Here is a 27,319-nt window from a genome sequence, read left to right on the forward strand (position 1 = left end):
CATGGACTGCCAGATTTATTAGATACCTGAACGTAATTGCATCTACCATAGGAGAATATGTCTCCATATAATCAATGACAGGTCTTTGCGAAAACCCATGTGCTACAAGTCGTGCTTTATATCTTACGACGTCACCTTTCTCATTTCATTTTCACACAAAAATCCATTTGTGCCCCCTGGCTTGACACCTTCAGGCATTCGGACTATTGGTCTGAAAACTTCACACTTTTTGAGTGAAGCCAATTCAGCTTGAATTGCATTTTTTTATTTTGGCCAATCATTTCTCTGCCTACATTCATCGACAGATTTTGGCTCAAGATCCTCATCTTGTTGCATTACTTCAACTGCAACATTATATGCAAAACTGTTGTCAACAATAACGTTATTTTGGTTTCACCTTTTTCCCATAGAGACATAACTTATTGAGATCTTTTCATTTTCATCATTTCCAGGTACTAGAACCTCTTGTGAGGTCTTATCAATTGTTCTGTCTTTATTCTCCTATTGAGCAATTACCTTCATGTTATGATCAACTTGATCATATGCTCCTTATCTTTTTCGGGGATTCTTATCCTTGGAACCGATTAGTCTACCACGTTTAAGGCATGGCATAGACTCATTTTCATTATAATACTGTCCAGCTGGGACATCAACTCAAATTGGAACATTTGCAGTTGGAATATGCAATTTAGTAACCCGTGAAAGGTTAGTAAATGCATCTGGCAATTGATTTGTAATATTTTGCATATAAATGATCTTTTGAACTTCTTGTTCACATTGGTTTGTACGAGGATCCAAATGAGATAGAGATAATATATTCCAATCTATTTCTTTTTCCAGTTATTTATTTTCTCCCTATAATGTTGGGAAAACTAATTCATCAAAATGTCAATCATCAAATCTGGCTGTAAACAAATCTCATGTCATAGGCTCCAGATATTTAATAATAGAAGGAGATTCATAATTAATATATACTCCCAACCTTCTTTGGGGGGCCATCTTTGGGCGTTGTGGTGGAGCAATTGGAACATATGCTGCACATTCAAAAAATTTTAGATGGAAAATATTTGGCTCCTGACCAAAAGCCAACTGTAATGGGGAAACTTCATGATAACTGGTTGGCCTTATGCGCACAAGTGCTGCTGCATGCAAAATAGCATGTCCCCACACTGAAAGGGGAAGTTTTGTCCTCATTAGCAATGATCTATCTATTAATTGGAGGCGTTTAATCAACGATTCTGCTAGACCATTTTGAGCATGAACATGAGCAACTGGATGCTCAACTTTTATTCCAGTGGCCATACAATAATCAGTAAAGGCTTGAGATGTAAATTCACCAGCATTATCAAGACGAATTGTCTTAATTGCATAATCTGAAAATTGTACTCTTAACCTTATTATTTGGGCCAGCAATCTCGCAAATGCCATATTGCGAGTTGACAATAAGCACACATGTGACCATCTTGTAGTTGCGTCTATCAAGACCATAAAATACTTGAATGGTCCACATGGAGGGTGTATAGGCCCACATATATCACCCTGTATACGTTCCAGAAATGCAGGGGATTCAATCCCAACTTTAGCTGCTGATGGTTTAATAACCATTTTTTCTTGAGAACAAGCAGCATAAGAGAATTCCTTAAATTGAAGAATCTTCTTGCTCTTCAATGTGTGCCCATTTGAATTCTCTATTATTCTATGCATCTTGTTAGAACCTGGATAGCCCAACCGGTCATGCTAAATGATAAAATCATTAAAAGTAGTAAGCCTTTTGTTTACTATGGCATGTGATTCAACCACACCAATATTTGTGTGGTACAACCCAGAAGAAAATGCAGGTAATTTTTCGTGCACACATTTTTTCCCCACTTTTATTGTAGTAATATAAAGGTATTCAATATTTTCTTTGTTAGAGGTCTCAACATGGTAGCCATTTTGGTGAATAATTTTGAATCTCAACAAGTTTCTTTGAGACTTACTACAATAGAATGCATTATTAATAGTTAATATCGTTCCTCCAGTTAGTAATAAGGCCGCTCTTCTAAAGCCCTCAATTAACTTTGTACTACCAGATATTGTAATAACATAGGCCTTTTTCATAACAAATAAGAGAAAGATTTCTTTTCTCTTAATACTGTATGAGTTGTAGCACTATCCAAAAGGCATAAATCTTCATTACTTATCTTGGATCCAATTGAAGACTAGGGAATTTTATTTTCTGAACAACGAAAAGAGCTCAACTTCGTGCTGATAGCGTATTAAGAAATGTAGCTCAAAGTAACAATATAAAACAAGAAGATAAGTAGAATAAGAGAAGAAGAGATAACTTTCTTATTTCATCAACTGTTCAAGTGTATCCATCTCACATTTCATGCTCTATTTATACTATAGGAATGTTACAAAATGATTGTCTTAAACATGACATTAACAATTGAGCATAGGGGAAGATCATGGGGAAGGGTTATGGAAGTGTAAGAGTTACAATCATAATAGTGATGAGTAGTGGGGGGTTATTTACATCAAGGATGAAAGTAGTGAGAGTAGTGAACATCCACAATTACAATAGGTTTTACAGCACACGTAAATTATTGTGATAGTTGTAGTTACCCTAAGATATAATTGTAGTTTTTAATATACATAATTAGTCCCTTAGATGTTTTTTATACGAATTGATAGTGGGAAATGAGTTTAGGAAGTAGCTTAAGCATGTACAAAATAATTATTTTACGTTTAAAATTAGTTTTTTTAGTTTGCCTGATACACCATTATGTAGTGATATTCAATTTGAAAATGGATGAAGATTAACAATGACTTGAATATTTTAAATTTTCTCATATGACTGTGTGTTGAATGAATTAAATACAAAAAGTTTACTATGATGTAAACCAAGTAGTCACATTCGTATGGAAGAGGTTAAACTAAAATAAGTACGAACAAAACTACAAATATTTAAAGAGCTGCAATAAAGTTTGTGTAAATTGTAAAATGGAGAAATCAGTTTGTAAGCTTATAGTTGTCCTCTCTAAAGGTTATTCCCGCTAACGTGGCGATCACAGTTTTAGCGGGTCCACCAAAATTAAAGCAGAATGTGAGCATTCGAAAGGTAAGGATGTCTACACACTAAAAATGCAACAAAGTAATTAAAGTCACGGGTGTTCATGGTTCGGTTTGGATCGATTTTTCCTAAAAACAAATCAAATTAAGTAAGTCGGTTCTTCAAATATTAAAACCAAATCAAACCAATTAAGTCGGTTTTTTATCGATTCGATTTTTGTCGGTTTTTCGGTTTTTTATTGGTTTTTTTCTTAGATATGAGACATACACTATCAAACACATATTCCGGCGACAACATTTTCAACATCACACTATCAAACCAATTGTTATTTGAGAAATCTATCATTTATCATGATGTATTGATGATAATTGAATCAAATAATGATGAATAATTTAATTACTCAATTAAAAATCGATTATTTTTAACATGAAATAAATTCTTGTACTTAGCAAAAGAAAAATACCAATCAAACTAGCAAAGAATTAGATTATTATAATAGCAAAGAACTAGTCTAAAAATATAAACGACTAATATGTACTAAATTTTTTTTGAAACTTTATATAAAAATATACATATATATAGGTGTAATAATAAATTTAAATAGCTACTTCTATAATCCGTTTGGTTCGGGTTTTTTTGGTCTTTTTTATTAAAACCAAAATCAAACCAAATTTGATCGGTTTTTAAAATTCAAAACAAAAACCAAACCAAACCTAAAAAGTATCGGATTTTTGGTCGGTTTGGTTCAGTTTTCGGTTTGGTTTGGTTTTTCGGGTTTTATGAGCACCCCTAACTATAGTAACTAACTAATGTGGACCAGTCAGAAAAAATCCTTTCACGCACAATTACCAAAATAGTTGTAACGATCCGACCGGCCGTTTTGAGAGTTCTAGCTCCATTCCCCCACTTACTGCTTATTTTATGCTTTATATCTGTTATGTGACTTGTCGGGGTAGTCAGTACGGGTCCGGAGTAATTTTTGAATGAATTGAGACACTTAGTCTCAAAGTTGGAAGTTTAAGTTGAAAAGGTTGACCGGATATTGACTTATGAGTAAAAGACTTCGAAATGGAGTTTTGGCGATTTCGCTGGATAATTTTAGACTTAGGAGCGTGTCCAGATAGTGATTCGGAGGTTCGTAGTTGAATTAAGCTTGAAATGGTAAAAATTAGAAATTTGAAAGTTTGACCGAAAGCGGACATTGTGATTACCGGGATTGGATTGGAGTTCCGGGAGTGGGAGTAGGTCTGTGGTATCATTTGTGACTTGTGTGTAAAATTTGGGGTCAACTGGACTTGATTTGATAGGTTTCGGTGTCGTTTGTAGAAGTTGAATTTTTTTTAGTTTTAATAGGCTTGAATTGGGGTGCAATTCGTATTTTTGATGTTGTTTGAAGTAATTTGAGGGATCGACTAAGTTCGCATCGTATTTTAGGACTTGTTGGTATGTTTGATTGAGGTCCCAGGGGTCTCGGTTTGATTTCGGATGGTTAACGGATCAAAAATGAGGCTTAGTGTATTGCTGAAGCTGGGAGTTCTCTGGTGTGATCGCACCTGCGATGGGTTAGCCGCAGGTGCAATGCCGCAGGTGTGGGTGGAGTGGCGCATGAGCGATATTGTTTTGGCCTTGGGTGTATCGCAGGTGCAGAAAGGGATTAGGCAATTTTTGAGATGATTTTCGAAGGGTTTCTTGAGGTAAGTCCCATGTGTTCATTTTTAATCAATAATCTTATTTCCCCATTGAATTTTCCACCTAGTTTGTATATATTTAAGATGGAATTTGGGAATTTGAGGCTAGAAATTTAGAGAGTTTAATTTGGGGTTTTGGATGGCGATTTGGTGTCGGATTTTGGTAAATTTGGTATGGTTGGACTCCTGGTTGGATTAGAGGCGTTAACTGGACGGGCTGGTCCGGGCTGGACACAAAACAAATAACCCGCCCGGTTATTGTTCCGAGCTGGTAGTGGGATGGATAAACGGGCTGGTACCGGGCTGGAAAATTTTGGTCTAATTAGGGCCCGTCCGGGTTCGGGCTTAACGGGTCCAGCCTGGGCCAGGTTACTATTTTTTTGAAGTACATTTTATTTTTTTTTATTCAATGTTATTGATACTTAAGTGTTTGCAAAGTTTTAAGGCTTAGAATTAAACTTTAAACTTTAAATTTTAAAGTTTTAAATTTGATATTTGAATTTTAAAATTTTAAAATTGAAATTTAAAAGTAAGTGGCTACAAAAAGTTATTTAATAAGACCAATAGAAAATATATAAGGATCGAATTTTCAAAGCTTTCGTTTTATATTTTCATTGAATAATAAATAATACTTCAAATTAATTTGCAAGTTCTATTTTGATTTTTTTTCTGAACTTGCAAATTAAAAGTTTACAATAATTATAAAAAATAAGAAATAGTACATCACATGCTTTGCAGCATTTTTGTAAATTCATCCATCTCAACATGAGGGTCTTGGTTTCCGGCATTGCTTTAGTCGGAACCATAAACCATTACATCTCCAATTTCATTGTCCTCCGCTTCATCTACCTCTTCCCGCCCTTGATTTCGCCGTTCTGATCCTATCCAATCTCTGAAGAACACTAAAATTTCCAAAGCGTTGCTGCCCAATGAATGGCGAGTATGTCCTAGTTGCTGTCTTGCTTGGATAAATGCACTCTCTGAGGCGACTGTTGAAATCGGCACATTTAGTGCGTCCCAAGCCATTGCCGAAAGAACAAGAAATTGATTTGAGTTGCTCCTCCACCAATCCAGTGGTAGAAATTTCTTTGTGCGGGGCTCTGTGACTTTTGCAAGTAGAATTGGAGTTCATCAATGTTCCTACTACTGGTTTGTTGATGCTCTCCTAGTGTAGACCAAATCAAATAATCTTCAAAACTATCATTATCCTCCAAAGCATCGGATGCAGATGTTGAAACTGAACTTCAAGGAATATTTGCATCTACAGCAGTAGAAGCATCAACAATGTTAGCATAATAATTATATAAAGTTTGTAAATGTTTGTGTAGATCAGAAATACAAGTTTCAACATCAAGGGTTTCAGTTGGTCCAATATTCATATAAACATATAAAGCAGTGATTAATTGGCGACAATTGACCATTTTGATAGAAGGATTTAAAATAGCACCAATTAGGTAAATAAGGGGAATTGGGTAGAAATATTTCTTAAATTTATCTAGCATAGATTCAACAACAGAAAAATATCCTTCTTTCTTCTTCAAATTATGGAGTAAAAGAGAAATTTCAGCAATATGAATTAAACCATTTGCAATAGTAGGATAACAAGTTCCAGAAAACTCAAGTGTAGCTACATAAACTTTTTGTAAAAGTTTTACAACATCTTCAATGACATCCCAAGTTCTAGACGTTAACAAACGGTTAGGATCGGTACAATGATAATTAGCAACTTCAGTTATAGGCATTTTATATTTATGACAACATCTTAAGAATAAATAAGTATAATTCGACCTAGTAACTATTATTTCAGTCATGAGTCTTGGTTTTAGTCCATATCGTACACATTTTTCCTTAAATGCATTTAATCTAGCACTTCTATTATTTCCTTGAATTACACCAATAGCTGTTCTTACTAAAGTGATCTCATCTCTAAATAATTCAATGCCACTCTTCACAATTAAATTATAAATATGACATGCACACCTAACATGAAATATTTCAGGAAATGATGGGTGTAGATGCAATTTTAATATTGTAATAGCAGAATTGTTGTTAGAAGCATTATCATATGACATACACAAACTCCATTACTTCTCTTTCCCTTACCCACAAAGCTCTTTCTGATTTTTCGTGTTTGAGCGAGTTCAAGAATTAGCAGAGGCTTGATCTTGGCTTTAATAATTTAACTTCACTAGAGGGGTTCAAGTTATGTGTGAATTTGAAGTGGCTGTCTGTTGTACAAAACAAACTTCAGAGCTTGAAAGGGATTGAAGGGCTTATTAAACTCACTGTACTGAATGCTGGAAAAAACAAGCTCAAATCTATGGAGGAGGTCAGTGGTCTTGCGAACTTGCGAGCACTGATTTTGAATGACAATGACATTTTTTCGATTTGCAAGCTTGATAAAATCCAAGAGCTGAATACATTAGTCCTTTCTAGAAATCCTATATCTGGAATTGGGCAGAGTCCGGCCAAAATTAACTCAATCACAAAATTGTCTCTCTCTAATTGCCAGCTACAAGGTATTGACTCTTCAGTCAAATCCTGCACTGAGTTAAAGGAGCTACGCCTTGCTCATAATGATATTAAGACACTTCCCAATGAGTTGGCTTCTAATATAAAACTACAAAACATAGACATCGGAAACAATGTGATCATGAAGTGGTCAGATTTGAAGGTGCTGTCTTCATTGGTTAACTTGAAAAACTTAAACCTACAAGGGAACCCCATTGCTGAAAAGGAAGCTTTGGCCAAAAAGATCATGAAACAGCTGCAAATTTGCAGATTCTCAATGCTAAACCTATTGAAAATGCCGTGAAAAAGGAAGAGGGTGGGAGAGTCGATGGTGAAAATGAAAGTGGTCATCTTGATAATGCCGCTTCTGATCGTAAGAGAAAGGAGTTGGTGCAAACAGAAAAAAGAACCAATTATGACGTGGGGATACCACTCGTTGAACTTGGCACAAGAGAGTAACAAAAGCGCAAAAAACAGAAGAGTGAAGTTTTGAAGGAGAAAGCATCAACCAACAAAAATGATACTACCGTCGGGGATAAGGAACCAGCTAAAAAGTCTAGTAAGAAGGCTAAACAACATAAAGCAAGTGCCATTGACGATGGAGAAACTCCTTTTGCAGATCTTTTTGGTCCTGATTCATCAGAAGATCCATTGACTAGCAGTCGGAAGGGCGTTAATCACAACACACTCCAAAATGTTGATGCGGCTGCAGGCTTGGTTACGTTCCCAAAAAAGAAAAAGAGGAACAAGAATCTGGTAACTGGTGCTGCTGCTCTTCATTTGTCATCAGTAAGTGATGAAATTGGATTGGGTGGTACATCAACGTGGGGTGACTAGAAAAATAGCATCGCAGAGTAAATCAAGTAGCACCAAGCTCAGACTGTGAAGTTAGCTACTGTCATTTAAGCCCGGGCCTCCCATTTTGCTTGATTGCTGTGCAATAAGACGTTTGCATGATTTACATGAGAACAAATTGGTTTCACTTCCTGATAGAAGCTGTAATTTTTGGTGCTATTACTGCAAGTCTTAAGGGCCACAATTCTTTCTTGATAGCCAGATCATTGGCAAGGAAAAAGATATTCCTTCTTGCTCTTGTTTGTCTTAGCCTCTTGGGTGTTTGGAAGAACAAAAATACCCAACTTGCTTTTAGCAGGAGTACTTGTTGGGAAGATTTTGTACTTGTAGAGACGTGGTAAACAAGCCTAATTTAAATCCTGTTTTTAGAACATATTGTGTTTTAGATAATTAATGGTCGTGTTTCCAATGGCACACTCACAAAGTATTGTCTGCCTGAATTCTAATGCATTAGAAACCAGAAGAATGACCCTTTGTGGCAAAAAAATAAAATAAAAATAAAGGATAAATAAATAAAAATGACATACACAAAACTTTTTCTGAAAGATTGTAAAATATAGCAACTTCATAGATAGTATTACTTATAAATGCACCAGGATGACTTTGATCTTCATCATATTTAAAAGTAATAATATGTTTTTGCATACAAAAATTATCATCTATCCAATGACATATAACAGTCAAATAATCATTTCCATTAACAACACCACCAATATCAGAAGTAAGAGAAACTCTACAAGAAACACTCACGAACAAATAACAGATATATGTCTGATATTGTCCAAAAAGCCTAAAGATATCAGTTGTACAAGTACTTCTAGGAATACTTTTAAACAAAGGGTTATAAATTCTTTGAATATAAGTAACAAGATATGGTGAAGCAATAAAACTAAAAGGTAAACCACCTAAAATAATTATTTTAGCTAATTCTTCCTGATCTTTCACTATATCGTATTTACCCATTAAATCGCCAGTATCAAGGTTAAACTTTTGTTGCCCACCTTCCTCATCAGCACCTCATGTAATAGGGTGGTTATCTACTATTTGCCTACGAAATTGACCCGTTCCCCCTACCTTACCTTCGGTCTCATGTTTATAAACTTCCTTACAAATTTGACATCTTACATAATTTTTATCTTCTTCTAGTCTTTCAAAAAAAATTCTAACACTTACTTCTTAATCTTCGATTCCTCTTAATAGGGAGAGGAGGCCTACCTGTATTACCACGACCTTCACCCCTAATATTTTAAATTTGACTAGCATTACCAGGTAGTGTTTCAAGATTATCACGTGATTGAATATCATCTAAATTATCATCTATAGCATAATTTTCTTGAAGTTGCTCATAATTTACATTTAAATTTTCATGTGAACTTTCAGAAATATGTGTAAAGCTAGTAGAAGAACTAACACCACCTCTTGATTCTTTTAGAAGTTTTACTCTTACTACTATCACCCCTACTGGTACACCCTTTTTTAGCTGCTCTAAATATATCCATTATGTAAATTAAACTAAGAAATTAAATTAATAATTCTAAATAATAAAATAAAAATATACATCAAAGAAGAGAAAGAGATGGAACGAGTATACTGGGATTTCTGATGCCCCACTAAATATTATATCAAGCTTCAGTTGATAGACTGATACTTGATATTTGATGATATTGAATATTGATACCACACTTCACTTGAATACTTGATATTTGGTAGTTATAATTTTGTAGTGACTAAAGTAAATATTTGATGAAACTTGAAATAATAAGTAAATGAAAATTTAAGAGCAATAAGCAATATTATCAAGAGAGAATTGAGAGAGAATTAGAGTAGTAAGAGAGCAAATTGTGAGAAAACAATGAAGAAGAAGGGGGTAAATTTATAGTTTTTAAAAGGTTAAAATTATAAATTATCAATTATTAGGGGTGGGGGCTATTTTCTTAAGAGGGTAGGCCGAAATGGCTATTTTTGTAAAAGATGGCCGTTGCCCAACGGTCATTTTTGAATTTGACCGTTGGCAATGGTCAAAACATTTTAAAAAAATTGACAACGGTAACCGGGCTGGACCTGGCTGTAGCCCGGTAAAAACCCGACAAAGGGTAATCGGGCTAGCCGGGTTCCGGGGCACTAATTACCAAACAATATTCATTCAAGCCCGGCTCTCCCCTCCCCCCAACCCTCACCCAACCCGTCCCACCCGCTAGCGTACCGGGCTGACCCGAGTTGAACCGGGTCGAATCGGGTTGTTATTGGGCTGGCCTGGCCCGGCCCGATTAATAGGTATAGGTTGGATGGGTGTTCGGATATTGTGACTGTTATTGGATTCAGAGACGTGGGCCCGAGGGCGGCTTTTGTGTGGACTTTTTGATTTTTAATTAAAAGCTTAGCATTTTCTTATGGAATTGATTCCTTTAGCCCGTGTTGATTGTATCGAACTATTTTTGACTAGATTCGAGGCATTTGGAGGCCATTTCGCGAGGCAAGGGTGTGTTGGAGTATAAATTTGCACGGTTTGAGGTAAGTAACACTTCTAAACATGGCTCTGAGGGTATAAATCCCTGAATTACGTGTTATACGATTGGTATGGAGGTGACGCACATGCTAGGTGACGGGCGTGCACCACAAAAATTGTGACTTAATTATTCCCGTGGAGTTGCATAAATCAAATAATCATGTCAATACCCACATATCCTCCACATGTTAGAGAAATTGAGCTGAGACTCGTGTTAAAATCAAGCTTAGGCTAGGTGCCGATATGTTTTGGGTCCCAGAGAGTTTGGGTTGCTGTTGAATTACTTGTTTAATTTATAATTATGTACTTAGTCACATTTATCATTGCATATTGTATCTCAGTCTTTATTTCCATCCATTGATACATCATATCATCATGTTGGGCTAATTTTCATGACATAGTAAGCCCGAGAGACTGGAAAGGTTAATAACTGAGTGAAGCCGAGTGCCTAATTTTGAGTGATATTTCTGGGATCGGGCTGCATGCCGCAGTATATGTTTATTGATTTATGCCTGGATCTGCCTCTCCGTAGTCTGCACACCCACAGTGAGCGTCGTTGATATTATATTGAGGGATGGATCTTCCATGGTCATGGATATTGCCTAATTATTTATATTGAGGGATAGATCTTCCCTGGGTTAGATTGGCCCTATACAGTACTGAGTGACTGACTATTAGTTAATCTTTATATTGAGGGATGGATCTTTCCTGGGCTGGATTAGCCATATACAATACTGAGTGATATAGTATTTTGAGAGTGTGAGTTCACGAGACTTCAATTGTAGTGCATCCCATATAGGATGTACTTTTGCGTGTAGATATATAGATTCCCCATTCCTCATATCATTCTGAGTTGATCTAATTTACTTGTATTGAGTTGATCTGTTGAACTGGAAAGCACAATTCTATACTATTAATTCTATATCGAACTATACCTGCTGAGCTCGTCACTACTTTCAGTCCAATAGTTAGTTTTGTTACTTACTGAGTTGGTCGTACTCACACTACACCCTACACCTCGTGTGCAGATTCAGGCATTTCTAGGAACGACGGTCGTTGATTGAGGAGTTCGGTCGTTTGGAGATCATCGAGGTAGCTATTGGGCATTCGCAAACCTTGACTCTCCTCCCTTATCTTTCATGTTATTTATTTCAATTTTATTTTCTAGACGGTGTACCAGACTATATCTTTATGTAGATGCTTATGTACTCGGTGACACCTCGATTTTGGGAGAGATTATGTATTGAGTTATGACTTTCTATCCTACTTTTAATGAATTTCCTTTAATTAAGTTGTTTTCATATCTTTTAAGTTTTAAAGTGTTGCAAATGTCTGAGTAGTCGGCTTGCCTAGTACCATGATAGGCGCCATCACGACGGGTTTGTTTTTGGTCGTGACAAGTTGGTATCATAGCCTAGGTTACATAGGTCTCGCGAGTCATGAGCATGTTTAGTAGAGTCTTGCGCATCGGTATAGAGACGTCTATACTTATCTTCGAGAGGCTGCTGAACCCTTAGGAAATATCACATTCTTGTATTCTTGTCGTGCAGATTTGTTGATTCCGGTCACTAAACCTTTGTTTCTCTATTCTCTCATAGATGGTGAGGACACGTACTACCTGTCAGGATGGATATCAACCAGTACCACCAGTTAGGGCCACGAGAGGCAGTGGGGCAGGGGTGCAGCTCGTACAGCAGCTAGTGCGGCACCTGCAGATCCACCAGTTGCTCCAGCTCAAGAGCAGGTACCAGCTATGGTTGAGCCAGTGGGGCTAGCACATGCACTACCTGTGCCCATTATGATTCTAGGCCTTCAGGAGGCTTTGTCTCAGATTTTGACTGTGTGCACCAGCCTTGCCCAGGAAGTTTCTATACCAGCCGCAGCAGCCACTTCTCAGGTTAGGGGAAGTACCCAGACTCCCGCCGCCCGTACTTCAGAGCAGGTGGTGCAGGGACTTCAAACACCGGGGGTATCCCTAGCCCAGCCGGTCGTAACTGCTCAGGCCCAGGTGGGTCCCGTTAAGACTGATGATGAGAAGAGGAGACTAGAGAGATTTAGTGGACTCCAGTCTCCATCATTCAGTGGGGCTGAGTCTGAGGATGCCCTAGACCTTTTGGATAGGTGCCAACAGATTCTTTGCACGACAGGTATTCTAGAGATCAATGGGGTCTCATTCACTACTTTTCAGTTTACTGGGCCTCCTTCAGATGGTGGGAGGCTTATATGAGGCGCAGGCCAGTCGGTACAGCACCACTTACATGGCGTGAGTTCTCTGTTCTCTTCTTGGAGAAGTTCATGCCACAGTCTCGCAGGGAGGAGCTGCGCAGACAGTTTGAGCAGCTACATAAGGATTGCATCTCTGTGACCCAGTACGAGATGAGGTTTTTTGAGTTGGCCCGTCACGCAGTTTGGTTGGTTCCCACTGATAGAGAGAGAATTAAAAGGTTTATTGATGGCCACACATATCAGTTGCGGTTGCTTATGACTCGGGAGAGGGTATCTAGTGCTATCTTTGACGAGTGGTTGATATTGCTTGGCAGATAGAGATGGTCCGTAGTCAGGAGCGTGAGGAGAGGGAAGCCAAGAGGCCTCGAGGTTCGGGTGGTCCTAGTGGTGTTCATTCTGGGGGCAGTCTTACCACAACAGGGGTCGTCCTTATAGGCCCGCTCAGACGGCTCATCCAGTTCACCGTGGTGCATCATCTAGCCATGGTTCATACAGTGCCCGCCCGGGCCAGTCATCTCTTAGTGCTCTTCCAGCTTAGAGTTCATCTCGTGCACCATCAGTTCAGGGTTCATCTGTACCAGGTTCTTCTGACAGTTATTCTAGTTCCCGTGGTTTGCCTCAGTACTTGCCGCTATTTATCAAGAGGGGATGTTTCGAGTGTGGAGAGTTGGGTCATGTGAAGAGGTTCTGTCCCTGCCTTACCGGAGGTTCAGTTTAGCAGAAGAGTAATTCCACGACTTCAGCACCAGTTACTTCATCACCTGCCCAACAAACTCGGGGTGGGGCCTAGGCAGCTAGAGGTCACCCTACAGGGGGAGGCCGATCAGATGGCGGTCGGGCCCGATTCTATACTATTCCTGCCAGACCAGAAGCTGCTACTTCAGATGAAGTGATCACATGTATTGTCTCAGTATGCTATATGGATCCCTCTGTATTATTTGACCCTGATTCCACTTATTCGTATGTATCATCGTATTTTGCTAGTTATCTAGATATACCCCGTGAGTCCTTTGTTTTATCTGTTCATGTATCCACGTCGGTGGGTGATACTATTGTGGTGGACTGTACATATCGTTCATGTGTAGTGACTATTGGGGGATTGGAGACTAGAGTTGATATTTTATTGCTCAGTATGGTTGATTTCGATGTTATCTTGGGTATGGATTGGTTGTCTCTATATCATGCTGTTCTGGATTGTCATGCTAAGACCATGACGTTAGCGATGCCAGGGTTGCCAAGGATTGAGTGGAGAGGTTCTCTAGACTATGTTCCAAGAAGTGTGATTTCATATTTGAAAGCATAGCGGATGGTTGGGAGGGGTTGTTTATCTTATTTGGCCTTTGTGAGGGATGTTGGTGCTGATACTCCTACTATTGATTGTGTTCCGGTGGTGCGAGATTTTTCGGATGTGTTTCCTGCAGACCTGTCGGGCATGCTGCCGACAGGGATATTGACTTTGGTATTGACTTGGTGCGGGGCACTCAGCCCATTTCTATTCTCCCGTATCGTATGACACCAGTTGAGTTGAAGGAATTGAAGGAGCAACTTCAGGAACTTCTTAATAAGGGATTTATTAGACCAAGTGTGTCGCTTAGGGGTGTACCGGTCCTGTTTGTGAAGAAGAAGGATGGTACTATGAGGATGTGCATCGATTATAGGAAGTTGAACAAAGTTATGATCAAGAACAAGTATCCTTTGCTGCACATTGATGATCTATTTGTCTAGCTTTAGGGAGCGAGAGTGTTCTCTAAGATCAACTTGAGGTCTAGGTATCACCAGTTGAAGATTCGGGACTTGGATATTCTAAATACAACATTCAGGACTCGTCATGATCATTATGAGTTCCTTGTAATATCTTTTGGGATGACCAACGCCCCAGCAGCATTCATGCATCTGATAAATCATGTATTTCAACCTTATCTCGACTCGTTTGTCATAGTATTCATTGATGATATCGTGGAGTACTCTCGTAGCCAGGAGGAGCATGCCCAACATTTGAGGGTTGTGATGCATCGGTCAAGGGAGGAGAAATTTTATGCCAAGTTCTCTAAATGTGAGTTTTGGCTTATCTCAATGGCATTCTTGGGGCACATGGTTTCCAGTAAGGGGGTTTAGGTGGATCCAAAGAAGATCGAGGCAGTTCAGAGTTGGCCCAGACCATCCTCAACTACGTAGATTCGGAGCTTTCTCAGCTTGGCCGATTATTATCGTCGCTTCGTGGAGGGTTTCTCGTCTATTGCATTGCCTTTGACCAAATTGACCCAAAAGGGTGCTACCTTCAGGAGGCCGGATGAGTGTGAGGAGAGCTTTCAAAAGCTCAAGACTGTTTTAACCAGAGCTCCAATTCTTGTTTTGCCTTCAGCCTCTAGTTCTTGTACAATGTATTGTGATTCTTCTCTGATTGGTATTGGGTGTGTCTTGATGCAGGGGGTAGATTGATTTCTTATGCTTCGCGTCAGTTGAAGCCCCATGATAAGAACTACCCTATTCATGATTTGGAGTTAACTGTCATCGTTCATGCATTGAAGATTTAGAGGCACTATCCCTATGGTGTGTCTTGTGAGGTATTTACAGATCATCAGAGTCTCCAGCACTTGTTCAAACAAAAGGATCTAAATTTGAGGCAGCGAAGATGGTTGGAGCTACTAAAGGACTATGATATTATCATTCTGTATCATCTCGGGAAGGCCAATATGGTGGATGATACCTTGAGTAGAAAGGCGGTGAGTATGGGTGGCCTTGCATTCATTCCTATTGGTGAGAGACCTCTTGCAGTTGCTGTTCAGGTCTCGGCCAACCAGTTCGTGAGATTAGATGTTTCAGAGCCCAGCCGGGTTCTAGCTTGTGTGGTTTCTCGGTCTTCCTTATATGATCGCATCAGAGAGCGCCAGTATGATGATCCTCATTTGCTTGTCCTTAAGGACACGGTTCAGCATGGTGATGCCATGGATGTTACTATTGGGGATGGTGGTGTTGAGAATGCTGGGTCGGATTTGTGTGCCTAATATGGATGGGCTATATGAGTTGATTCTTGAGGAATCCCATAGTTCGTGGTATTCCATTCATCTGGGTACAAGTGCAGATGTACTAGGACTTGAGGCAGCACTATTGGTGGAGAAGAATTAAGAAAGATATAGTGGGGTTTGTAGCTCGGTTCCTTAACTGTCAGCAGGTAAAGCATGAGCATCAGAGACCGGGTGGATTGCTTCACAGGCTAGAGATTCCAGAGTGGAAATGTTAGCGAATCACCATGGATTTTGTAGTTGGGCTCCCACGAACTTCGAGGAAGTTCGATGCTATTTGGGTGATTGTGGATCGGCTGACCAAGTCTGTGCACTTCATTCTAGTTGGGACTACTTATTCTTCAGAGCGGTTGGCTGATATTTACATCCACGAGATTATTCGCTTTCACGGTGTGCCAGTGTCCATCATTCCAGATCGGGGCACGTAGTTTACATCGCAGTTTTGGAGAGCCGTGCAATGAGAGTTGGGCACCCGGGTTGAGTTGAGTACAATATTAACCCTCAGACGGACGGACAGTCCGTGCGCACTATTCAGATATTGGAGGACATGCTAAGCGCTTGTGTTATTGATTTCGGGGGTTCTTGGGATTAGTTTCTACCGCTTGCGTAGTTTTCCTACAACAACAGCTACCAGTCGAGCATTCAGATGGCTCTGTATGAGGCTTTGTATGGGAAACTGTGTCAATCTCCGGTGGATTGGTTTGAGCCTGGGGAGGCTAGGCTATTGGGTACTGACTTGGTGCAGGATACTTTGGATAAGGTTAAATTGATTCAGCATTGTCTTCGCACGGCACAGTCCAGACAGAAGAGTTACGCCGATAGGAAGGTTCCTGATATTGCTTTCTTGGTTAGGGAGAATGTACTGCTCAAGGTTTCACCTATGAAGGGTGTTATGAGGTTCAGGAAGAAGGGAAAGTTGAGCCCTCGGTATATTGGACCGTTTGAGGTACTTCAGAGGATTGGATAGGTGGCTTACATGCTTGCCTTGCCACCTAGTTTGTCGAGTGTGCATTCAGTGTTTCATGTTTCTATACTCCGGAAGTATGTCGGCGATCCGTCTCATTTTTTGGATTTCAGCACGGTTCAGTTATATGGTAATTTGACTTATGATATTGAGCCAGTGGCCATTTTAGATCGGCAGGTTCGAAGGTTGAGGTCAAAGAACATAGCTTCAGTGAAGGTGCAGTGGAAAGGTCAGCCAGTTGGGGAGGCTAGTTAGGAGACCGAGCGGGAGATGCGGAGCAGATATCAATGCCTATTCGACACTCCATGTATATTTCTAGACTCGTTCGAAGACGAACATTTATTTATGAGGGGGAGGATGTAATGACCCGGCCAGTCATTTTGAGAGTTGTAGCCCCGTTCCACTACTTACTGTTCATTTTGTGCTTTATAGCTATTATGTGACTTGTCGAGGTAGTCAATTTGGGTCCGGAGAGATTTCGGAATGAATTGAGATACCTAGTCTCAAAATTAGAAGCTTAAGTTGAAAAGGTTGACCAGATGTTGACTTATGAGTAAACGACTCCGAAATAGATTTTTGGAGGTTCTGTTGGGTCTGTTAGTTGATTTTGGACTTAGGAGCATGTCCGGATAGTGATTCGGAGGTCCATAGTTGAATTAGACTTGAAATGGCAAAAATTGGAAATTTGACCAAGAGCGTACTTTGTGGTTATTGGGCTTGGATTGGAGTTTTGGGAGTGAGAGTAGGTCCGTGGTGTCATTTGTGACTTGTGCGCAAAATTTGGGGTCAACCGGACGTGATTTGATAGGTTTCGGCGTCGTTTGTAGAAGTTGGAATTTCCTTAGTTTCAATAGGCTTGGATTGGGGTGTGATTTGTGTTTTTGATGTTGTTTGAGGTGATTTGAGGGCTCGACTAAGTTCGTAATGTGTTTTAGGACTTGTTGGTATATTTGATTGAGGTCCCGGGGGCCTCGGGTTTATTTCGGATGGTTAACGGATCGAAAATGGGGCTTAGTGCATTGTCGAAGCTGGGAGTTCTCTGGTGTGATCACACCTGCATGGGGTTGGCCGCAGGTGCGATGCCAGAGGTGCAGCTGGAGTGGTGTAGGAGCGAAATTTGGTATGGCCTTGGTTGTATTGTAGGTGCATAAAGAATTCTGTAGGTGCGGACTCGCACTTGTGCATGGAGGATCGCAGAAGCGGAAGAGAGCTTGGAGAGGCTGGTCCGCAGAAGCGGACGATTTGCGCATATGCGCACCCGCAGAAGCGATTGGTCGGCATTTGTGGCCTCCGCAGATGCGGATGGTTGACCACAAAAGCGGTACCGCAGAAGTGAAAAGGCTGGGGAGAACATTTAAATTCAAGGGTTCGCGATTTGTTTTCATTTTGAACATTTCAGGCTCGGGATTAGGCGATGTTTGAGAGGATTTTCGAGGGGTTTCTTAAGGTAAGTCCCTTGTGTTCATTTTTAATCAATAATCTTGTTTCCCCATTGAATTTTCCAACTAGTTTATGTGTATTTAAGGTGGAATTTGGGAATTTGAGGCTAGGAATTTGGAGAGTTTGATTTGGGGTTTTGGGTGGAAATTTGGTGTCAGATTTTAGTAGATTTGATATAGTTGAACTCGTGGTTAGATGGATGTTCGGATTTTGTGACTTTTATTGGATTCAGAGACGTAGGTCCGGGGGGCCGGTTGTTGAGTAGACTTTTTGATTAAAAGATTAGCATTTTCTTATGGAATTGATTCCTTTAGCCCGTGTTGATTGTATCGAACTGTATGTGGCTAGATTTGAGGCATTTAGAGGTTGTTTCGCGAGGCAAGGGCGTGTTGGAGTAGAGATTTGCAAGGTTTGAGGTAAGTAATACTTCTAAACTTGGTTCTGAGGGTATAAATCCCTGAATTACGTGTTATACGATTGGTATGGAGGTGACGCACATGCTAGGTGACGGGCATGTGAGCGTGCACCATAGAAATTGTGACTTAATTGTTCCCGTAGAGTTGCATAATCAAATAATCATATCAATACCCACATATCCTCCACATGTTAGAGAAATTAAGCTGAGACTCTTATTAAAATCATGCTTAGGCCAGGTGCCGATATTTTTTGGGACGCACAGAGGTCAGGTTGCTGTTGAAATTACTTGTTTAATATATAATTATGTACTCAGTCACATCTATCATGGTATATTGTATCTCAGTCTCTGTTGCCAATTATTGATACATCATATTATCATGTCGGACTAATTTTTATGACATTGTGAGCCCGAGAGACCGGAGAGATTAATGACTGACTGAGGCCGAGTGCCTGATTTTGTGTGATATTTTTGGGATCGGGCTACATGTCACAGCATATTTTTATTGATTTATGTCTGGATCTGGCTTATTATATCGCTTGGGCTGGATCTGACCCTCCAGAGTCTGCACACCCACAATGAGCGCAGTTGATATTATATTGAGGAATGGATCTTTCCTAGGCATGGATCTTGCCTAATTATTTATATTGAGGGATGGATCTTACCTGGCTTGGATTGGCCCATATAGTACTGAGTGACTGATTGGTAGTTGATCTTTATATTGAGGGATGGATCTTCTCTGGGCTGGATTGGCCATATACAGTACTGAGTGATATAGTATTTTGAGAGTGTGAGTTCACGAGACTTCCATTGTAGTGCATCCCATACAGCATGTAGTTTGGCATGTAGATAGAGAGATGTCACATTCCTCATATCATTCTGAGTTGATCTAATTTACTTGTATTGAGTTTATCTGTTAAACTGGAAAGCAAGCCTACATTTCTGTATTGTTAATTCTATATCGAACTGTACCTGCTGAGCTTGTCACTACTATTAGTCCAATAGTTAGTCTTGTTACTTACTGAGTTGGTTGTACTCACACTACACCCTGCACCTCGTGTGTAGATTCAGGCATTTCCGGGCATGGCGGTCATTGATTGCGGAGTCGGGTAATTTGGAGATCATCGAGGTAGCTGTTTGGTGTTCGCAGACCTTGACTCTCCTCCCTTATCTTTCATGTTATTTATTTTAATTTTATTTTCTAAACGATGTACCAGACTATATCTTGATGTAGATGCTCATATACTGGGTGACACCCCGATTTTGGGAGAGATTATGTATTGAGTTATGACTTCCTATCATGCTTTTATAAAAAATTCCTTTAATTAAGTTATTTTCATATCTTTCAAGTTTTAAAGTATTGGAAATGTCTGAGTAGTCGGCTTGCCTAGTACCATGATAGGCGTCATTAAGACGGATTTATTTTGGGTCGTGACAATAACCCCACTATTTAAGCAGGCATGTCAATGAAGTCCTGTTAGCTTCACCTATTTCTACCGCACTTCTTATATAGGAGAATTCTTCAACCCTTTGGCTTCTTTCTTTTTTGGCGAAATACATAAACGACCCCTTAAAGTTGTCACCAAAAATTAGTTAGACACCTCAACTAAGCCTATTTTTAGCCGGACACTTCATTCATTCACAAAGGTATATGTTTTAAACATCGAATCCAATAAACCTCATGCGTGAGTTACAATCGCTGATAATGTGTCAAACAGACCAATAATTAAATGACACGTGGATTTTTAAAACAAATGCTATTATTAAAAAAATAGAAATTAAATCTTCTTCTTTCCAATAGCCGTTGGCTTCACTAAAAGCACCATTGGATCTTCGCCAATGGGGCTATCCCAAAATCACCATGAAACCACCTTGAGTCACTCTCTCCAGCCACCGTAAAACACTGCTACTATACCACTCATCAACGTTTCTCCACCAAACACTAAAATCCAAACACTAATGTAATTCCTTCGTTTCAGCCAAGAACCTTAAGCACCACACAAGCTCGACCGTATCTCCTCCCTAGTCACCAACCAATATCTCCTTTTATCATCTCAAATTCTTTTGTTGTGCTCAACAATGGCGGAAGAAAGAGACATCCATGTGCGAGTGCAGAAATGGATATTTCCTTTATCTTCAATCTTTTATGATTTTTTACATAGAGGATTTTCTATGATTTTTCAGTTTGAAATTCAAGTAGATGAGAATATGCTGAAATTCATAAGTATTCTCCTTCTCATCTTTGTTATTAACTAGTAGCAGAAATTACATCTCCTTCCGCTTTTACTTCGATTAAAGGGAGAACGGAAGTGGGTGAAATTAATTGAAAAATTTTCCCCTATTGGTATCTAATGGTGGAGTCGAAGGTCCTACTTGACTTGTAATTTTCTTAAATGGTATTATAAGAAATGGTAGTTTAAGGTGAGTATTTTTTGTGTATTTTTCATTGGCGTGTTATAATGGTGGTTTAAGTTGGAGGTTGGTGGAAAAGATTTGAAGAAGAAGGTGAAATTGGGGTGGGGGGGGGGGGGGAGGGATCCAAATTGTTTTTATGAAAAGAAAAAGATAAACCTAATTTTAGATAGGCAACTCGCATCCCAGAGAGTGCATTTCACGCGATGAGGGCTAACAGGGTCAGGTGTTTAGTTGATCTTCTTTTGTGAATGAATGAAGTGTCTAGCTGAAAATGGCTCAGATAAGATGTCTAACTGATCGTCGGGGACAACTTAAAGAGGCCGTTTATATATTTCGCTTTTTTTTTTTCTCATTTGGGTAGGTGGGTGGGTTTAGCTTGGAATAGGGTACTAAAATTGGGGATGACTAATTTGATTCTCACGTTGCCACATGTCCCTCCATCTAAATTAGGGGCATATTTGTATTATAGTATAACGATAAAGTGTTAATTGAACGGTTAATAAAACGAAAAATATATTTAAATAATTTTTAATAGTATAGAAATATATTTGACCAATTTCCGAGGATGATGACACGGCAATTTAGCTAAAAGAAAAAGCAGGTTCCACCGCATTTATATTCTTTTTTTTGCTTTCAATCTTTTATGGAAAATAAAGTATATATTAAGCAACAACAGGAAAAAAGATACTATAAATTCTTATTCTGGAATGTAAGATAATAGGAAGTATTGCAATTAAGGAAATAATATATTTTTTTTGAGTTTTTAATGAGTGATTATGTACATCCTTATTTAGAAGGACGAAACTACTTATTTTTCGCATTTTGGATAGTATATGTGATATTTAATGGGTAATGTCTTTTTGATATTATTCAATTGACTTAAGATGCATGTCCTAACGGTATAATGAATTTTTACACTATCGATCTAATTAAACCTTGTATAACAAATTACTCACCGTTCATTAAAGATTATTGTCAATGTTATTAGATAAGCTGCTTGTTGTGTTTAAGTGGGCGTTTGGACATAAGCATTATAAAATTTCGGAAAAAAGTAAAAAAAAATAAAGTAAAAATGATAGTTAAAAATTAGAGTTATATTTGGACATGAATACAATTTTGGGTTGTTTTTGAATTTTTGTGAGTGATCTGAAGTGAAAATTTTGAAAACAGCTTTTTGGAGTTTTTCAAATTTTCAAAAAGTTTCAAAATTCATTTTTAAGTGAAAATTAAAAATTTCATGGACAAATACTGATTTTGAAAAAAAGTAAAATATTTTCAAAACAAAGTGAATTTTTTTATGGCCAAATGGACCCTAAGTCTAGACATTGCACTACAGCAAAATCCACTTCCAAGCTCAACTCTTTAAGTCCCTTGAAAACTCTGTTTATGGGCCTCGCAAGTCACATGGCTTTTCTGAGTACAAAACATTTTCTAGTTCTAGGTAGAAGTGGCATGGGGTGACCAGTTTTGACCCTGCTATTTAATGTGTAGTCAGTGTTTTAAATTTGGTGCACAAATAGTCATTACGTTGTCAAAATGAACTTCAAAAAACATTTTTTTCGCTTCTAAAGCCTATATAAAAAGGCCAGTGCTTGTTGTTTCATTTATGTAATAGCTGAGTGCATAAGTGCTAAAATCAATGCTAATCTTCACTTGAAGTCTCAAGCTTCACAGGTTCTTCAATTGAGAAAGTTTCTAAAGAGGAGAAGAAGAGAGCATTTCAGAGGCAAAACAAAAGCTATTGTTTCATTAGGTATTGTGCAAGGTCGTTATATACAAGACTTCCACTAACCGACAAACTAATTAACTTAACCAATAAAACGTTATACGCCATCCCTACTAAACTAACAATTACAGCTAACAGCTAGCTAACTGAAGATAAACTAACAAACTAACAATTATAAGTCATAATACTCCTCCTCAAGCTGGAGGGTGCAAGATATTTAGCACACCAAGCTTGCCTAAAAGAAACAGATATTGAGCTTGACACAACCCTTTTGCGAGAAGATCAGTTAATTGGTCTCGAGTGTTCAGATATACTATTTTGACGACCCCATTTTTGACCTTATCTTGAATGAAATAACAGTCAATCTCTATATGCTTGGTACGTTCGTGAAAGATAGGATTGACTGCTATTTGTATAGCAGATTTGCTGTCTCTGAAGACTGTAATAGGAACTTGAATGCAACTCTGAGCTCCTTAAACAGGCCTAACAACCAAGTCACCTCTGCTACAGCTAAAGCCATGCCTCGATACTCGGCCTCAGCAGAACTTCTAGACACTATATATTGTTTCTTAGATATCCAAGAGATCAAGGAATATCCAAATTTAATCACATAACCTATAACTGACCTACGTGTATTGGGGCAGGAAGCCCAATCTGAATCACACCAACAACTTAACTTAGTCACAACCCCAGTCTTCAACCACACACCTTGACCTGGAGCATTCTTTAAGTATCTAACCACTCTAAGTACAGCTTTCCAGTGTGATCTTTTAGGCTGCTGCATGGATTGACTCAAGGTTTGAATCACATAACTGATGTCTGGCCTTATGATTGTAACATACATAAGTTTGCCAATTAGAATTTGGTATAGAGTAGTATCCTGTAACATCATATCTCCAATAATGCCAGCGGCTTTGTCATACTCCACTGTAGTCAACTTCAAATTGGTTTCTATAGGAGTGATGGCAGGTTTGGCTCCACTGAGGCCCATATCAAAAATTAACTCAAGCACATATTTTCTTTGATTTAAGATAACACCAGCTTTTGACCTAAGGACCTCAATTCCTAAGAAATATCTAAGTTCACCAAGGTCTTTCAGCTTGAATCTCTAATGAAGCACTTGCTTGGCTTTAGTGATCAAATTTGCACTACTACCTGTAAATAGTAGGTTATCTACATAGACTAGGATAGCCACCATACCACCCTTCTTCCTTAAGGTGAACAGAGAATAATCATGACTACTTTGAGTGAAGCTTGCATCAAGCAATGCCTCTGTCAGCTTAATATTCTATTGCCTAGAGGCTTGTTTAAGTCCATATAGAGACTTAAGTAATCTGCAAACCTTCTGCTCCCCCTGTCTTCTAAAACCTTCAGGAATTTCCATGTATACTTCTTCACAAAGATCACCTTGCAAGAAAGCATTAAATACATCCATTTGGTAAAGAGACCAACCTCTAGATACTTCTAGTGCTATCACTGATCTCACCGTGACCATCTTGGCCACAGGAGAGAAGGTGTCATGATAGTCAAGACATTCTTGCTAACTGTATCCCTTAGCAACCAATCTAGCCTTGAATCTTTTAACCTCCCCATTGGCATGATACTTGATCTTGTATACTCACTTTGAGCCCACAGTATTCTTTCCTGCAGGTAGATCAACAATTTTTCAAGTGTGATTATCCTCCAAAACTTGAATCTCTTGCTGCATAGCTTGAATCTATCTAGCATCTTTGGCTGCTTTCTTAAAGGTATGTGGTTCTACCAAGGTGGAAAATTTAGACAGATAGTTGTAGTAAGTTGGAGTAGCATTATTATAGGAAAGATAATTTGCCAATGGATTCTTGCTGGAAGCTTTGTTTGGTGCCACATAGTCTTTCATCCAAATAGGCTATTTGGATTCCCTAGTAGACCTTCTAACATGTGCGGGTGGTGCTGTTGCCTATGCTTTTTATGTGGTATTTCCTGTGTAGGCATTTCTTGTATTAGCTCTTCTTGTAATGTTTCCTCTTCTTATGATATTGTAACTTGTTCCCGCTCTACACCTTCAATGACTAGTTTTTCAGACTCAAAGTTATCAGTTATATTAGGTGTATAAGTATTTATGTGAGTTTTCTATAGCTCCTGATCTTGTATATTCAGATCAGGCATGTCAGGAATCTAGGAATGATCAGTGTCCATATTTGCAGCAAAAGGGAATTCTAATTCCTTGAAAACTATATCCCTACTTACAAAGAGTTGCTTGCTATCTAATTCCAACAACAAATAGACTTTCTGTCTCTCAGAAAAACCCATAAGAACTGCAGGTCTTGTCCTTGCAGCAAACTTATCACCCTTACGTACAGTAGTTGCATAACACAAATATCCTATTACTCTTAAGTGATTCAGAGATGGAGACTTAGAGTATAGCATTTTATAGGGACTCTTTCCTTTGATGGCTATAGATGGTAGCCTGTTAATCAAATACACTACAGTGGAGACACAGATCCCCTAGTGTATAATAGGCAGTTCGGACTGAAACTTTAAGGCTCTTGCTACTTCTAATATATGCCTATGCTTTCTCTCCGCAATACCATTATATTGTAGAGTGTAAGTGTAACTATTCTAATGTATCACACCAAGACCTTGCAAGAGTTCATTACATTGAGAATTTTAAAAAAATTATTCTATTATCAGATCTTATTATTTTCACCATAGTTCCAAAATGATTCTTTATCATCAAAAGAAATTTTTTAATAGCTACTATGACTTTTGATTTAAGCTATAGTAAATGAATCCATGTGTATCGACTGAAAGCATCCATAATAGTCAAGAAATAATATTTCTTATCAAAAGTTGCAACCTTATAAGGGCCCCAAAGGTCCATATGAACAAGAGAGAAGGGAGAATCAGCTTTGGAGTTACTAGTAAGAAACACTAGTCTAGTCTGCTTAGCTAGTGGGCAGACATGACACTTATTCAACAATTCACTATTTACATCACTTCCTAAATTCATGTTCTTCATAGCAGTATATAAAGAAAGTCCAAGCTTTATATTCCATAACTTGCAGTCTTCTCCGGTAACTACAACAGCTAACCCATATGTTTTGATCTTATTTCTTTCAATTGGTTCTTTTACTATGTACAGTTCAGTATTCTCCTTATCAATCCCCTTTCACCCTACCACTGTAAAGGTCCTGAAACAAAATAAAGTCAGGGAAGAATTTGACTGAACATGAGTATTCCCTTGTTAACTTGGACAATAACAAGTTGAATTTGAAGTCAGGTATAAATAAGCAAGCTTCACCAACACATGAAATTGTAACCTTATCTCCTGCAGGAAAATGTACTTTATCCTTAGAAACCTTCCTAGCATGAACTCCACTTTTAATAAGTTTTCAGTTGATGTTATGTGATGTGTAACACTCGAATCAACAATCCATTCATTTGTAAAACTACTAGTCATCAAACAAGTAGCAATACCTACCATGTTAGCTTGGCTATCATTGGTGTCTTTGCTCAACGGTCCTAGGATCTGTTTGTATTGCATCTCAGTGAAGTAAGGTCCTTTTCCAGCTAGAGTAGTCTGTAAATCAGCAGTTGAAGAACTTTGGGACTGAACATCAGCACTCCCACATATATTATTCACAACATTGATAGATTGTTGAGTGCCAGACTGTCCTCCAAAGTTTCCATTACCACGACGAAACTGTCCACGAGTGTTGTTGTTACTAAACTTCTTTTCTCCTTTAAAATCTTCAGGATATCCTATGATTTTGTGGTAATTCTCCTTTGTGTGACCTCTAAGTCCATAATGTTCACATTGCATAAAAGGTTTCTTTTCCCTGTATCCTTGACCTCTGTCAACTTGCATGGCCATTGGATCATTGTTTTCACTTAAGGAGCTCAGACCAGATGAGGAATGTTGAGACTCATCTTTAGTTACCATAGCATATGCCTGATTAATAGATAGTTCATTGGATTTCAACAAAATTTGTCTTCTAGCTTGATCATAAGAATCATTCAAGCCACTGAGGAATTGTAATAACCTCTGTTATTGAAGGTGTTCAGCATATTCTCTTGAATTGGGGAAGGTACCATGGCATCATACTCATTCAACAAACCTTTCAATTTAGTGAAGTAAGTAGAGACAAAATCTGTACCTTGAGATAAAGTAGCAATAGCTCTGTGAATCTGATAAATCCTCATGCGATTGACCTTATCAAATCGTTCTCTTAGATCTTCCCAAGCCAAATGAGCATTCGAGGCATACACAATCCTACTAAGGAGTTTTGTTGACATTGTGTTCATGAGCCACGAGAGAACAATTGCATTACATGTTTCCCACTGTTCATGCAATATTTTCTCACATGACTCCTTTGGGAAAGTGTTAGTCACAAACCCTAGCTTTCTCTTCCCCAATAGAGCGATCTTCATCGTCGCCCATAGTTCTCAGTTCCTGTGAGCTTCACAGCGATTAGGACAACGTCGGGAGTGTCCGATGGACCAAGGTATAGTG

General features: G+C 38.7%; 2 protein-coding genes and 1 pseudogene across 2 annotated transcripts; 1 reads left to right on the plus strand and 2 right to left on the minus strand.

Moving 5' to 3' along the window:
* The first annotated feature begins 6,808 nt into the window (after window positions 1–6,808).
* LOC104112694 (uncharacterized) lies at window positions 6,809–8,480 on the plus strand (annotated as a pseudogene).
* A 14,750-nt stretch (window positions 8,481–23,230) lies between these two features.
* On the minus strand, window positions 23,231–24,319 carry LOC138903020 (uncharacterized mitochondrial protein AtMg00810-like). Its single transcript, XM_070190931.1, has 2 exons — window positions 24,167–24,319; window positions 23,231–23,932 (listed from the first exon to the last, which is right to left on the minus strand). The coding sequence occupies exons 1-2, from the start codon at window positions 24,317–24,319 to the stop codon at window positions 23,231–23,233; spliced, it is 855 nt and encodes a 284-aa protein (XP_070047032.1).
* A 662-nt stretch (window positions 24,320–24,981) lies between these two features.
* LOC138903021 (uncharacterized) lies at window positions 24,982–27,237 on the minus strand. Its single transcript, XM_070190932.1, has 3 exons — window positions 26,899–27,237; window positions 26,166–26,758; window positions 24,982–25,273 (listed from the first exon to the last, which is right to left on the minus strand). Exons 1-3 carry the CDS (start codon window positions 27,235–27,237, stop codon window positions 24,982–24,984), a joined length of 1,224 nt encoding a protein of 407 aa, XP_070047033.1.
* Between the last annotated feature and the right edge of the window lie 82 nt (window positions 27,238–27,319).

This window comes from Nicotiana tomentosiformis, chromosome 12, assembly GCF_000390325.3.
Source record: "Nicotiana tomentosiformis chromosome 12, ASM39032v3, whole genome shotgun sequence".
NCBI classification, from domain to species: Eukaryota; Viridiplantae; Streptophyta; class Magnoliopsida; order Solanales; family Solanaceae; genus Nicotiana; species Nicotiana tomentosiformis.